At 46.5% G+C, this 15,678-nt stretch overlaps 1 protein-coding gene across 2 annotated transcripts in view; it reads left to right on the top strand.

Annotated features, from left to right (window-relative positions):
- Positions 1-1,891: 1,891 nt before the first annotated feature.
- Positions 1,892-15,678, top strand: part of RSAD1 (radical S-adenosyl methionine domain containing 1) — a 39,964-nt gene continuing 26,177 nt past the window's right edge. For both annotated transcript variants that reach the window (XM_069752398.1, XM_069752399.1), the window contains exons 1-2: positions 1,892-2,091; positions 4,094-4,227. In XM_069752398.1, the coding sequence (XP_069608499.1) occupies positions 1,966-2,091; positions 4,094-4,227 (260 nt within the window). In that variant the 5' untranslated portion in view covers positions 1,892-1,965. The remainder of the gene's footprint in view (positions 2,092-4,093; positions 4,228-15,678) is intronic.

The raw sequence follows: 15,678 nt of genomic DNA on the forward strand, positions 1-15,678 counted from the left end.
ATAGACACGTGCGGTGGTTATAGATTATATAGAATAGACACGTGCGGTGGTTATAGATTATATAGAATAGACACGTGCGGTGGTTATAGATTACATAGAATAGACACGTGCGGTGGTTATAGATTACATAGAATAGACACGTGCGGTGGTTATAGATTATATAGAATAGACACGTGCGGTGGTTATAGATTATATAGAATAGACACGTGCGGTGGTTATAGATTATATAGAATAGACACGTGCGGTGGTTATAGATTATATAGAATAGACACGTGCGGTGGTTATAGATTATATAGAATAGACACGTGCGGTGGTTATAGATTATATAGAAACACGTGCGGTGGTTATAGATTATATAGAATAGACACGTGCGGTGGTTATAGATTATATAGAATAGACACGTGCGGTGGTTATAGATTATATAGAATAGACACGTGCAGTGCGGTGGTTGTAGATTATATAGAATAGACACGTGCGGTGGTTATAGATTATATAGAATAGACACGTGCGGTGGTTATAGATTATATAGAATAGACATGTGCGGTGGTTATAGATTATATAGAATAGACACGTGCGGTGGTTATAGATTATATAGAATAGACACGTGCGGTGGTTATAGATTATATAGAATAGACACGTGCGGTGGTTATAGATTATATAGAATAGACACGTGCGGTGGTTATAGATTATATAGAAACACGTGCGGTGGTTATAGATTATATAGAATAGACACGTGCGGTGGTTATAGATTATATAGAATAGACACGTGCGGTGGTTATAGATTATATAGAATAGACACGTGCGGTGGTTATAGATTATACAGAATAGACACGTGCGGTGGTTATAGATTATATAGAATAGACACGTGCGGTGGTTATAGATTATATAGAATAGACACGTGCGGTGGTTATAGATTATATAGAGTAGACACGTGCGGTGGTTATAGATTATATAGAATAGACACGTGCGGTGGTTATAGATTACATAGAATAGACACGTGCGGTGGTTATAGATTATATAGAATAGACACGTGCGGTGGTTATAGATTATATAGAATAGACACGTGCGGTGGTTATAGATTATATAGAATAGACACGTGCGGTGGTTATAGATTATATAGAATAGACACGTGCGGTGGTTATAGATTATATAGAATAGACACGTGCGGTGGTTATAGATTATATAGAAACACGTGCGGTGGTTATAGATTATATAGAATAGACACGTGCGGTGGTTATAGATTATATAGAATAGACACGTGCGGTGGTTATAGATTATATAGAATAGACACGTGCGGTGGTTATAGATTATATAGAAACACGTGCGGTGGTTATAGATTATATAGAATAGACACGTGCGGTGGTTATAGATTATATAGAATAGACACGTGCGGTGGTTATAGATTATATAGAATAGACACGTGCGGTGGTTATAGATTATATAGAAACACGTGCGGTGGTTATAGATTATATAGAATAGACACGTGCGGTGGTTATAGATTATATAGAATAGACACGTGCGGTGGTTATAGATTATATAGAATAGACACGTGCGGTGGTTATAGATTATATAGAAAGACGTGCGGTGGTTATAGATTATATAGAATAGACACGTGCGGTGGTTATAGATTATATAGAATAGACACGTGCGGTGGTTATAGATTATATAGAATAGACACGTGCGGTGGTTATAGATTATATAGAATAGACACGTGCGGTGGTTATAGATTATATAGAATAGACACGTGCGGTGCGGTGGTTGTAGATTATATATGACACGTGCAGTGGTCATTGCAGTATATATGGATTACAGACCACCACACATTTGCAGGGTTTTTGCACTCACTGCACGTTGTTATTACACATAGCCTCCAGCAGGGGACCACCCGGAAGTGAGCGACGTGCGACACGTGTGGTGCGCCGGCTGATAGTGCCGGTGGATGACAATACTCTCCTATGGGAGAACATGACACTTTTGTTCCGACCCCGTGCGTCTGTGGCGGCGGCCGTGGCACGGAAGATGTGCTGCAGCAGCAGGGCTTACAGCCAGGACGTGTGTGGCGCGGAGGAGGCCGCGGCCGTCTATGTGCATGTGAGTAGCTGTCACTCAGGCACATGGCTTTATAGCCGGTATTTTCGGGCGCACCCGATTCTTCCGCTGCAGAATCCCCTCTCCTCCATCCCCCGCGCACAGATGGCTGGACAAAGCCCGGGCGCCGTTTCTGCCCCTTCTCGCACACCGTGCCTTCTCCTGCTCCAGTCTGCAGAGCGGTGTGGATCCGTAGCGTTGGCCGATGCCGCCCACACCATGTGCTGGACAGCGGAAACCTGCTGATCCGCCAGCCTGCTGCTGATCCGCCAACCTGCTGATCCGCCAACCTGCTGATCCGCCAGCCTGCTGATCCGCCAACCTGCTGATCCGCCAGCCTGCTGCTGATCCGCCAACCTGCTGATCCGCCAGCCTGCTGATCCGCCAACCTGCTGATCCGCCAGCCTGCTGCTGATCCGCCAACCTGCTGATCCGCCAGCCTGCTGATCCGCCAGCCTGCTGATCCGCCAACCTGCTGATCCGCCAGCCTGCTGATCCGCCAGCCTGCTGATCCGCCAACCTGCTGATCCGCCAGCCTGCTGCTGATCCGCCAGCCTGCTGATCCGCCAACCTGCTGATCCGCCAGCCTGCTGATCCGCCAGCCTGCTGCTGATCCGCCAACCTGCTGATCCGCCAGCCTGCTGATCCGCCAACCTGCTGATCCGCCAACCTGCTGATCCGCCAGCCTGCTGATCCGCCAACCTGCTGATCCGCCAGCCTGCTGCTGATCCGCCAACCTGCTGATCCGCCAGCCTGCTGATCCGCCAACCTGCTGATCCGCCAACCTGCTGATCCGCCAGCCTGCTGATCCGCCAACCTGCTGATCCGCCAGCCTTCTGCTGATCCGCCAACCTGCTGATCCGCCAGCCTGCTGCTGATCCGCCAACCTGCTGATCCGCCAGCCTGCTGATCAGCCAACCTGCTGATCCGCCAACCTGCTGATCCGCCAGCCTGCTGATCCGCCAACCTGCTGATCCGCCAACCTGCTGATCCGCCAGCCTGCTGATCCGCCAACCTGCTGATCCGCCAGCCTGCTGCTGATCCGCCAACCTGCTGATCCGCCAACCTGCTGATCCGCCAACCTGCTGATCCGCCAACCTGCTGATCCGCCAGCCTGCTGATCCGCCAGCCTGCTGATCCGCCAACCTGCTGATCCGCCAGCCTGCTGATCCGCCAACTTGCTGATCCGCTGTGTTTCCAGTGCGGTTTCAGCAGCCCCAGACTTTTTTCTTTAACCACATAAAAAAAAAAATAATAATAATAATTCTTTACTATTTAATTTTTCCGCTGACGGAGCTCTGTGAGGGGTCGTTGTTTATCTTTTTTTCTTTTAGTTGTGATGAGCTGATGGTTTTATTGATACCAGGTGATGCAGTTTTTTTATTATTTATTTTATGGCAATTTCCATACTAATTACAGAAAAACTGAAACCTGTCAGTTGCTTCATGCTGCATTGATTGGGCATGGCTGCCCGTCTGTACCCAGGTTTGTTTTTCTCTGAAACACTATGACCTTCCAGAGAAACATTGTAAAAGTTTGTATATCTGTCTGGGGACAATATGGAGAGACTGGAGAAGTATGACGATGCACCCCAGACAGCTTTTCCTTGCCAATGGGCTGGTGTTTGCCTGCCCCCTCCAGGTGATTGCCAGGTCTTACGGGTATATACCCCTTTTCATACATAAAGCGCCATGGAATAAATGGCGCTATAATAACCTACTGGTACCCCACTATCACATGGTGGGGGTGTGATGGGAGCTGGCACATGTGCCATTTAAATGATTGATTGGAGCTGTTACAGACCCATGCTGGCAATAGAACATTGGCGCCCAACGTTTTATGTACATCACACATCATGAAGGGGTTAATGCAGTCCGTAGTTGACAGTCTACGAGCTCATACCCACAGTTTTGCTTGGACAATGTATGTTATTGGTTTTCCAGTATTTTATTACCCTAGAGATGGGCGATGTTGACCTCTGCCAGACTGTCCCTTGTTCCCTCAGTGGCCGTACTGTGAGAGGCGCTGCACCTACTGCAATTTCAACAAATACATACGTCGCTCTGACAATGAGGACGCCATCCGAACCTGTCTGGTACAAGAAGCTCGCACTCTGATCCAGCTCAGCCAGGTGCGCAGGTGAGAAAGGGATGTAGGGGCAAGCCACAACAGGGGGTGCACGCTCTTTTATTGTGGTGGGCCCATATCACTACATCTATGACATGTGGACCAATTTGGCACAGTGTTTATATACAATTTCCATGGATTTGGGGATTTTTCTTTAATTTTTTTTTTTACAATATTATTATATTTAAAGTGTACTGCCACTGTCCCAAGAAAAGAATTAGGCCGGCGTCACACTCAGCGTATAAAAATACGGTCCGTAATTTACGGCCGTAATACGCAGAAAAGTCCCCAAAATAGTGGTCCGTATCTCCTCCATAGCCAGGGTGTGTCAGCGTATTTTGCGCATGGCATCCTCCGTATGTAATCCGTATGGCATCCATACTGCGAGATTTTCTCGCAGGCTTGCAAAACCGACATACGGACATACAATGGATCCATGTTCTCCAAAAAAAATAATATCTATCTATCTATCTATCTATCTATCTATCTATCTATCTATCTATCTATCTATCTATCTATCTATCTATCTATCTATCTATCTATCTATCTATCTATCTATCTATCTATCTATCTATCTATCTATCTATCTATCTATCTATCTCGGTAATTCAATTGCCGGCTTTTGCTATCTCCTTCCCAAACCCGACATGATATGAGACCTGGTTTACATACAGTAAACTATCTCATATCCCCCTCATGACTGAGGGCAGATATTAACCCCTTTACCCCCAAGGGTGGTTTGCACGTTAATGACCGGGCCAATTTTTACAATTCTGACCACTGTCCCTTTGTGAGGTTATAACTCTGGAATGCTTCAACGGATCCCAGTGATTCTGACATTATTTTCTCGTGACATATTGTACTTCATGACAATGGTAAAAATTCTTTGATAGTACCTGCGTTTATTTGTGAAAAAAACGGAAATTTGGCGAAAATTATGAAAATTTCGCAATTTTCCAACTTTGAATTTTTATGCAATTAAATCACAGAGATATGTCACACAAAATACTTAATAAGTAACATTTATTCGGACTCCCATGACAGCACACGAGAGAGGGGATCCGCCCTTAAGGAACAGGAAACCTACAGATACAAAAGGGCGGCACCTCTCCCCATGCATCAGTTGGTTTCCTGTTCCTGAAGGGACTGGATACCTATAGAATCTACAGGAGTCCAGGCCGGCCGGACCGATTCTGGTGGCGAGGGGGTCTCCCACTTCGGCCGGTGCGGGTACCTGATGTAGTCACGGTGGCCCTGGCAGGGCGGCACGGCGGTGACTAGGCAGCGAGGAGCGGTCGCCAGGGGGTGTCCGGTCTCCGGGGCCAGCGTCTGGTAAGTCGCCCTTCCCGTGGGCTGTGGGTCTCTCTAGACAGGGGGGGGCGCGGCGGCATCTAGGGGGCGCCGATCGGATCGTAGCTGGCCGGCCTCGGCGTTCCACAAGGGCTGCAGCGCTGACAGGAAGCGCTGAAAGCTGTGGTGACGTCGGGGGGCGGAGCCGGCGACGTCTTCCGGATCGGTGAGCTCCTGCGCATGCGCGGGGGCTCCAAGATGGCGGCGCCCACAGGAGATCATGCCGCAATCCCTCCGGAGTAACGATTGATTCCCCACAGCTGCGGGAGGGCGGGAAAATTAAACAAGCAAGCTGGGCAGGATGCGCTTACCGAAGGAGGGGCTTTATAAGGCGGCTCCAGCAGCATGTTCCCGGGTTCTGGCTCCAATTTACTGAAAATGGATTCAGATCAGGATCAGCAGGTTGTGCTGCTGGAACAAGCATCCCAGAAACCCAAGGAGAAGGAACATGAAAAGAGGAGCGATGGTTCGGGCCGCAGAAGCTCCTCCAGACAGGGGTCTGGAGGGTCAGCCAAAAAGGATCCCCCTCGTGCTTCGGTATTTCTGGGTGTGAGCAGCCACTGGTAAGTGATCTTCGAGAAAGTTCACTTAGTGACTAGTCTCCCCTCATGTGTTTTTATGTAGGGAAGGAAAAACGTCAGAAGGCGAAGCATAGGGAATGTGCCATCTGCGGGGTTCCCTTGCCTGACTCACACCCTAAAAAACTATGTGACCCCTGTATCCAGCAGACGGTGAGGTTCTGGAAGGAGGGGAGGGGGTATGGCATGTAGATCTTACACTCTAGTCTACCTTACTTATCCCCGTAGGTAGCCGAAGAATCCTCCTCTATTACGGCCAGTCTCAAGGAGATGATTAGAATGGAGGTTAAAGAGTCCTTTAAAAACCTTTCACAGTCAGGAGGTTCTAGGCAGAGAACTGAATCTGATTCGTCTATGGAAAAGGACAAGTCCGAAGAATCAGACAATTCAGCAGCATCATCCTCCTCTTCGGAAGAAGACGCTGCTCGGTTTTGCCTACCCCTAGAAAGGATAGACAAATTGGTAAAGGCGGTCAGAGGCACAATGGGAATATCGGAACCCAAGCCTCAACTATCCAAAGAACAAATGATGTTCAGTGGATTGGAGCAAAAGAGGCGCAGAGTGTTTCCTTTAAATGAGAAAATACAAGATCTTATTAATAGGGAGTGGAGAAAACCGGAGAGAAAAGGCTCCTTACCACCTGCGCAAAAACGTCGATACCCTTTTGATGACCCAGCAGTAGGTAACTGGGAGAAAGCACCAAAGCTGGATGCAGCAATTGCCAAGGTAGCTAAACGATCTTCTCTCCCATTTGAAGATATGGGAACACTTAAAGACCCCCTGGATAGGAAAGTGGATACCTTCCTGAAGGGAACCTGGGAGATGGCAGCTGGCTCCTTAAGACCTGCGGTAGCTTCAACCTGCACGGCAAGGTCAATGATGGTCTGGCTGGACCAGTTGGAGACCCAATTAAAACAAGGGGCCTCTAGAGATTCCATTCTCTCAGCATTACCTGTAATCCAGGAGGGGGCGGCTTTTTTATCAGACGCCTCAATTGACTCCGTAAAGTTGGCAGCTAGAGCAGCAGGACTTTCTAATGCTGCAAGGAGAGCCCTATGGCTGAAATGCTGGCCGGGGGATATGCAGGCAAAAGCGAAGCTCTGCGCTATCCCTTGTAAAGGCGAGTATTTATTTGGGCCTACCCTGGATGAACTCCTGGAGAAAGCAGGAGATGATAAGAAAAAGTTTCCCAACCTGTTCAATCCATACCGTCGTCCCTTCAACAAAAGAAGGTTCAACCGGGGAGGAAAGCGAGCCTTTTCACCAGGGAGAGATCGTCCCAGATGGGAGGATAGGCGAAAGCGAGGTACAGGTCTCATGTTTCGCCGTAACCAGACGGAAAATAAAAAACAAGACCAATGACTGGCAATTCCAGTGGGAGGGAGACTATTGCGTTTCTCAGCAGAGTGGTCGAAAATCACAAACAGCGTTTGGATAAAAGACACTGTTTCCCATGGTCTCAAGCTGGAATTTGTTCATATTCCACAGGACAAATTTAGATTAACACCCTGGCGCTCATCTCCCACTGAACAATTCGCCCTAGAAGAGGAAGTGAGGACTCTTTGTTCCAAAAATGTTTTGGTAGAAGTGCCGTATTCTCAGGCAGGGAAAGGGTTTTACTCTCCCCTGTTTCTAATCCAGAAGCCTGATAAATCTTACAGGACCATTATAAATCTTAAGGGTCTCAATAAGTTTTTGGTGAAACACACTTTCAAAATGGAGTCCATCAATTCGGCAATAAAGATGCTTTTCAACAACTGTTTCATGGTAGTAGTGGATTTGAAAGATGCCTACTATCATGTACCCATTCATGCTGATTTCCAACGGTACCTGAGGGTAGCGATACTAATGGGGGGTAGGATTCAACATTTTCAATTCAGAGCACTCCCCTTTGGGATCACCTCGGCACCTAGGGTGTTTACTAAAATAATTGCGGAAGTCATGGCGCATTTAAGAGAGTCAAATATCCTTATAGTCCCCTACTTAGACGATTTCCTCATTGTAGGTAACTCGGTAGATCATTGTCTGTCACAATGGGAGATTGCTAAAACCAAACTAGAACGGTTGGGTTGGATCATAAACTTTGAAAAATCAAAATTACAGCCCCTAAATGTTCAAAAATTCCTGGGGTTAATGTTGAATTCAGTGACACAGCAGTGTCTCCTCCCTATGGAGAAAATGGACCAAATTCAGAGTTTTGTATTAAGAGCAATCAATACACCTTCCATGACACTTAGACAAGCAATGTCTCTACTTGGGTCACTCACATCTTGCATCCCAGCAGTTAAGTGGGCTCAGTTCCACACCAGGTCCCTACAAAAAGAAGTCCTGTTCCATGACAGAGCCTTAGGAGGCGCATTGAATGGGAAATTGACATTGAGGCCGATAACATTGAATTCCCTTAGATGGTGGCTAGATAAACAAAATTTATCAGCAGGGGTTCCCTGGATGGTAGATGTCACCCACGTGATAACCACGGATGCCAGCTCTTCAGGGTGGGGAGCCTATATGCGGGACATGGTGGTCCAGGGACAGTGGGAACCCTTCACAACATTTTCATCAAATCAAAGAGAGTTGTTGGCGGTTGAATTGGCTGTTAAAAAATTCCTTGTATATCTGCAGGGCCAGCATGTCAGAATTCTGTCGGACAACAGAGTGGCGGTCGCTTACATAAACCGGCAAGGGGGAACTCGTTCCGAAACTTTAATGCAGATCACGGATCGGTTGTTCCAGGTGGCAGAGCTCAATTTTCTATCTTTGACAGCTCTTCACATCAAGGGAAAAGAAAATGTGGCAGCAGATTTCCTCAGCCGAAATGTGTTAAAACAGGGAGAGTGGTCTCTCAACGAGGACATTTTCAATCTCGTCGTCCGCAGATGGGGTCAACCAGTGGTGGATCTATTCGCCACCAGAAACAACAGAAAAGTAAAACTTTTTTGCTCCCTAAGGCTATGTTCACACGGTGCGGTTTTTGCTGCGGATCCGCAGCGGATTTGCCGCTGCGGATCCGCAGCCGTTTTCCATGTGGGGTACAGTACAATGTAACCCTATGGAAAACGAAACCCGCTGTGCCGACGATCCTGATTTTCCCCGGAAAAACCGCGCGGAAACGCTGCGGAAAAAAAGAAGTACCATGTCAATTCTTTCTGCGGATTCCGCTGCGGGTTTCCGACTGCACCAATAGGAAAGTGCAGTTGGAAACCCGCAGAGGAATCCGCAGAAGAAAACGCAGGAAAATCCGCAGTGCAAAATGCAATGATTTTGCACTGCGGATTTTCCAAAAAAGGACCTGAAAAATCCGCAGGAAAATCAGGATCGTGTGAACGTAGCCTAAATCCCAGGGAGAATCCCCTGGCGGTAGACGCGTTTCTCATAAAATGGGATTTTCCACTGGCCTATGCTTTCCCACCACTGAACCTGATACCTCTAGTGGTGAGGAAAATCAGGGAGGATCGAGCGAAAGTCATCCTTATCGCCCCCTTTTGGCCCAGAAGAACCTGGTTTGCCTGGCTCAAGACAATGTCTGTAGCGGTCCCCTGGGTACTGCCAGAGATCCCGGACTTGCTTTCTCAGGGACCGATCTCCCATCCACAAGTGGCGGGGCTCCATTTGACGGCATGGAGTTTGAACGGTCACTATTAGTGGGGAAAGGCTTCTCTCCAAACTTAGTAGAGACACTCCTAAAGAGTAGAAAGCAAATAACTACGAGAATCTACTCTAGGACTTGGAGAAAGTTCTTGTCTTGTTCAAAGTTTAATGTCCAAGACGGGGTGCCAGTACAACAAATCCTAGAGTTCCTACAGAAGGGGTTCGAGTTAAAACTCTCTCCTAGTACCCTTAGGGTACAGGTCTCAGCTTTAGGTGCCCTATTTTCCTGTAATATAGCGAATAACTACTGGATAGCGAGGTTTATGAAGGCAGTTAGTAGATCTACACCACTGCATAAAGACAGAACAGTTCCATGGGATTTAAATTTAGTTCTGTCCTCTCTAACTAAACCCCCCTTTGAACCTCTGCAGGAGGCCTCGATCAAAATGTTGACACTTAAGACAGCCTTCCTGATCGCCATAACCTCAGCTCGCAGGATAGGGGATATACAGGCACTTTCCAGAGCTCCTCCATACACTGAAATCTTGTCAGACAGAGTAGTCCTTAGACCAGACCCAGCATATCTGCCAAAGGTGGCGACACGGTTCCATAGATCACAGGAGATAGTTTTGCCGTCCTTTATTCCTAATCCCTCTAATCCTAAAGAGCAGGAGCTTCATACGTTAGACGTCAGGAGATCTCTTCTTCAGTATATTTCAGCTACTGATAATTGGAAGAAAGATGGAGCACTGCTTCTTTCCTTCCAAGGTCCAAGGAAAGGGTTTAGAGTATCGAAATATTTACTGGCTAAATGGATTAGGGAAACTATCTCTCTAGCTTATACAGCAGGTGGGGGGCCAGCTCCGCAGAACCTAAAGGCACATTCCACCCGGGCCATGGCGTCATCCTGGGCAGAAAGATCTGGAGTGTCAGTGGAGCAGATATGTAAGGCGGCCACATGGTCATCCCCTTCCACTTTCTTTAAACACTTATCGGTTGGATTTGGGGTCCTCCTCTGATCTTTCCTTTGGGTTAAGGGTGCTACAATCTATAGTCCCTCCCTAAGGTAGCTTACATCTCTGTAAATCTCTCGTGTGCTGTCATGGGAGTCCGAATAAAGCATTAAGCTACTTACTGGTAGCGGCATTTTTCGGAGGCCCATGACAGCACCCTTAGTTCCCTCCCTATTCACGTGGGGGTAGCACTTCCTGATATGTATATAGCGTAATATGTAAATCTCACGTATGGTGTCTTATTACAATAATGGGTTATTTTGTTTCAAATGTATATAATGTATATAATGTATATTTGTGTACCACTAACCGCGGCAGTCCTCTCAGGCTCTGAAATACAACTGATGCATGGGGAGAGGTGCCGCCCTTTTGTATCTGTAGGTTTCCTGTTCCTTAAGGGCGGATCCCCTCTCTCGTGTGCTGTCATGGGCCTCCGAAAAATGCCGCTACCAGTAAGTAGCTTAATGCTTTCCCACATGTCTACTTTACATCAGCACAATTTTGGAACCAAAATTTTTTTTTGTTAGGGAGTTATAAGGGTTAAAATTTGACCAGCAATTTCTCATTTCTACAACACCATTTTAATTTAGGGACCACATCTCATTTGAAGTCATTTTGAGGGGTCTATATGATAGAAAATACCCAAGTGTGATACCATTCTAAAAACTACACCCCTCAAGGTGCTCAAAACCATATTCAAGAAGTTTATTAACCCTTCTGGTGCTTCACAGGAATTTTTTGAATGTTTAAATACAAATGAATATTTAACTTTTTTTCACAAAAAATTTAATTCAGCTCCAATTTGTTTAATTTTACCAAGGGTAACAGGAGAAAATAGACCCCAAACATTGTTGTACAATTTGTCCTGAGCACGACAATACCCCACATGTGGGGGTAAACCACTGTTTGGGCGCATGGCAGAGCTCGGAAGCGAAGGAGCGCCATTTGACTTTTCAATGCAAGATTGACTGGAATTGAGATGGGACGCCATGTTTCGTTTGGAGAGCCCCTGATGTGCCTAAACATTGAAACCCCCCACAAGTGACACCATTTTGGAAAGTAGACCCCTTAAGGAACTTATCTAGATGTGTGGTGAGCACTTTGACCCACCAAGTGCTTCACAGAAGTTTATAATGTAGAACCGTAAAAATAAAAAATCATATTTTTTTCACAAAAATTAACTTTCCGCCCCCAATTTTTTATTTTCCCAAGGGTAAGAGAAGAAATTGGACCCCAAAAGTTGTTCTACAATTTGTCCTGAGTACGCTGATACCCCATATGTGGGGGTAAACCACTGTTTGGGCGGATGGGAGAGCTCGGAAGGGAAGGAGCGCCGTTTGACTTTTCAATGCAAAATTGACAGGAATTGAGATGGGATGCCATGTTGCGTTTGGAGAGCCACTGATGTGCCTAAACATTGAAACCCCCCACAAGTGACACCATTTTGGAAAGTAGACCCCTTATGGAACTTATCTAGATGTGTGGTGACCACTTTGACCCACCAAGTGCTTCACAGAAGTTTATAATGCAGAGCCGTAAAAATAAAACAAAAAATTTTTCCCACAAAAATTATTTTTTTAGCCCCCAGTTTTGTATTTTCCCGAGGGTAACAGGAGAAAGTGGACCCCAAAATTTGTTGCCCAATTTGTCCTGAGTGCGATGATACACCATATGTGGGGGGAACCACTGTTTGGGCGCATGGGAGGGTTCGGAAGGGAAGGAGTGCCATTTGAATGCAGACTTAGATGGAATGGTCTGCAGGTGTCACATTGCGTTTGCAGAGCCCCTAATCTACCTAAACAGTAGAAATCCCCCACAAGTGACCCCATATTGGAAACTAGACCCCCATGGAACTTATCTAGATGTGTTGTGAGAACTTTGAACCCCCAAGTGTTTCACTACAGTTTATAACGCAGAGCCGTGAAAATAAAAAATCTTTTTTTTTCCCACAAAAATTATTTTTTAGCCCCCAGTTTTGTATTTTCCCAAGGGTATCAGGAGAAATTGGACCCCAAAAGTTGTTGTCCTATTTGTCCTGAGTACGCTGATACCCCATATGTTGGGGTAAACCCCTGTTTGGGCACACGGGAGAGCTCGGAAGGTGAAGGAGCACTGTTTTAATTTTTCAACGCAGAATTGGCTGGAACTGAGATCGGACCCCATGTCGCGTTTGGAGAGCCCCTGATGTGCCTAAACAGTGGAAACCCCCCAATTATAACTGAAACCCTAATCCAAACACACCCCTAACCCTAATCCCAACAGTAACCCTAACCACACCTCTAACCCTGACACACACCTAACCCTAATCCCAACCCTATTCCCAACTGTAAATGTAATCTAAACCCTAACCGTAACTTTAGCCCCAACCCTAACTGTAGCCTTAACCCTAGCCCCAACCCTAACTTTAGCCCCAACCCAAAGTGTAGCCCTAACCCTAGCCCTAACCATAGCCCTAACCCTAACTTTAGCCCCAACCCTAGCCCTAACCCTAGCCCTAGCCCAAACCCTAACCCTAGCCCTAATGGAAAAATGGAAATAAATACATTTTTTTTAATTTTTCCCTAACTAAGGGGGTGATGAAGGGGGGTTTGATTTACTTTTATAGCGGGTTTTTTAGCGGATTTTTATGATTGGCAGCCGTCACACACTGAAAGACGCTTTTTATTGCAAAAAATATTTTTTGCGTTACCACATTTTGAGAGCTATAATTTTTCCATATTTTGGTTCACAGAGTCATGTGAGGTCTTGTTTTTTGCGGGACGAGTTGACGTTTTTATTGGTAACATTTTCGGGCACGTTACATTTTTTGATCGCTTTTTATTCCGATTTTTGCGAGGCAGAATGACCAAAAACCAGCTATTCATGAATTTCTTTTGGGGGAGGCGTTTATACCGTTCCGCGTTTGGTAAAATTGATAAAGCAGTTTTATTCTTCGGGTCAGTATGATTACAGCGACACCTCATTTATATCATTTTTTTATGTTTTGGCGCTTTTATACGATAAAAACTATTTTATAGAAAAAATAATTATTTTTGCATCACTTTATTCTCAGGACTATAACTTTTTTTCTTTTGCTGATGATGCTGTATGGCGGCTCGTTTTTTGCGGGACAAGATGACGTTTTCAGCAGTACCATGGTTATTTAGATCTGTCTTTTTGATCGCGTGTTATTCCACTTTTTGTTCGGCGGTATGATAATAAAGCGTTGTTTTTTGCCTCGTTTTTTTTTTTTTTTCTTACGGTGTTTACTGAAGGGGTTAACTAGTGGGCCAGTTTTATAGGTCGGGCCGTTACGGACGTGGCGATACTAAATATATGTACTTTTATTGTTTTTTTTTTCTTATTTAGATAAAGAAATGTATTTAGGGGAATATTTTTTTTTTTTTTTTTTTTCATTATTTAGGAATATTTTTTTTATTTTTTGTTACACATTTTTAAATTTTTTTTTTTACTTTTTTAAATTGTTCCAGGGGGGGACATCACAGATCAGTGATCTGACAGTGTGCACAGCACTCTGTCAGATCACTGATCTGACATGAAGCGCTGCAGCCTTCACAGTGCCTGCTCTGAGCAGGCTCTGTGAAGCCACCTCCCTCCCTGCAGGACCCGGATCCGCGGCCATCTTGGATCCGGGGCTGGAGGAAGCAGGGAGGGAGGTAAGACCCTCGCAGCAACGCGATCACATCGCGTTGCTGTGGGGGGCTCAGGGAAGCCCACAGGGAGCCCCCTCCCTGCGGGAAGCTTCCCTATACCGCCGGCACATCGCGATCATCTTTGATCGCGGTGTGCCAGGGGTTAATGTGCCGGGGGCGGTCCGTGACCGCTCCTGGCACATAGTGCCGGATGTCAGCTGCGATAAACAGCTGACACCCGGCCGCGATCGGCGGCGCTCCCCCCGTGAGTGCCGCCGATCGCGCTGGACGTACTATCCCGTCCGTGGTTATGGGGGCCCACCCCACCTCGACGGGATAGTACGTCCCATGTCAGCAAGGGGTTAATAGCCTGGAGAGGGTCCATGGTTATTGGCCCCCCCTAGCTAAAAACATCTGCCCCCAGCCACCCCAGAAAAGGCACATCTGGAAGATGCGCCTATTCTGTCACTTGGCCACTCTCTTCCCATTCCCGTGTAGCTGTGGGATATGGGGTAATGAAGGGTTAATGTCACCTTGCTATTGTAAGATGACATTAAGCCAGATTAATAATGGAGAGGCGTCAATTATGACACCTATCCATTATTAATCCAATAGTAGGAAATGGTTAAAAAAAAACACACCCACATTATTACAAAGTCTTTTAATGAAATAAATACACAGGTTGTTGGAATAGTTTATTATACTGGTAATCCACCTGAAGACCCTCGCTCTGTAAAAAAGGTAAAATAAAAAAACAACAATATCCCATACCTTCCGATGATCAGTCTCGTCCTACGCTGTAAATCCGTCTAAAGGGGTTAACTAATTTTACACCCTGTGAGGCGCTATATTACATCTTACACGGTGGAGGGGTGTCCATAGTGGGGCCTATTTGGGCCTGTCCTTGTCCAGATGGACATCGCGGCGGCCATTTTCCTGAAGCCGAGATTCGAACTCGGCTTCAGGAAAATGGCCGCCGCGATGTCCATCTGCGCACACGCTGCATCCCGCGGCCATTTTCCTGAAGCCCCGGGAAGCAGGAGACTCCATCTGCGCACGCACGGCCTCAGGAAGATGGCCGCGCCCACCGAGAAACCGCTGAATCTTTTTCTACAGCTGCGCAGTGCATTCGGCACTTGCGCATGCGAGAAGCACTACGCCACCAACGGGAACATACGCAAGATGTGGGGGAGAAACAGCGCTTGTGACCACGCCCATCTGACCTGACCAGCCTGATTGACAGGCGAAAAAGGCCACTTTTGTAAGGTATTTCGGCAGCATAGGTAGGGAATCAGGGGACAA

This window comes from Ranitomeya imitator, chromosome 2, assembly GCF_032444005.1.
Source record: "Ranitomeya imitator isolate aRanImi1 chromosome 2, aRanImi1.pri, whole genome shotgun sequence".
Classification (NCBI taxonomy): Eukaryota; Metazoa; Chordata; class Amphibia; order Anura; family Dendrobatidae; genus Ranitomeya; species Ranitomeya imitator.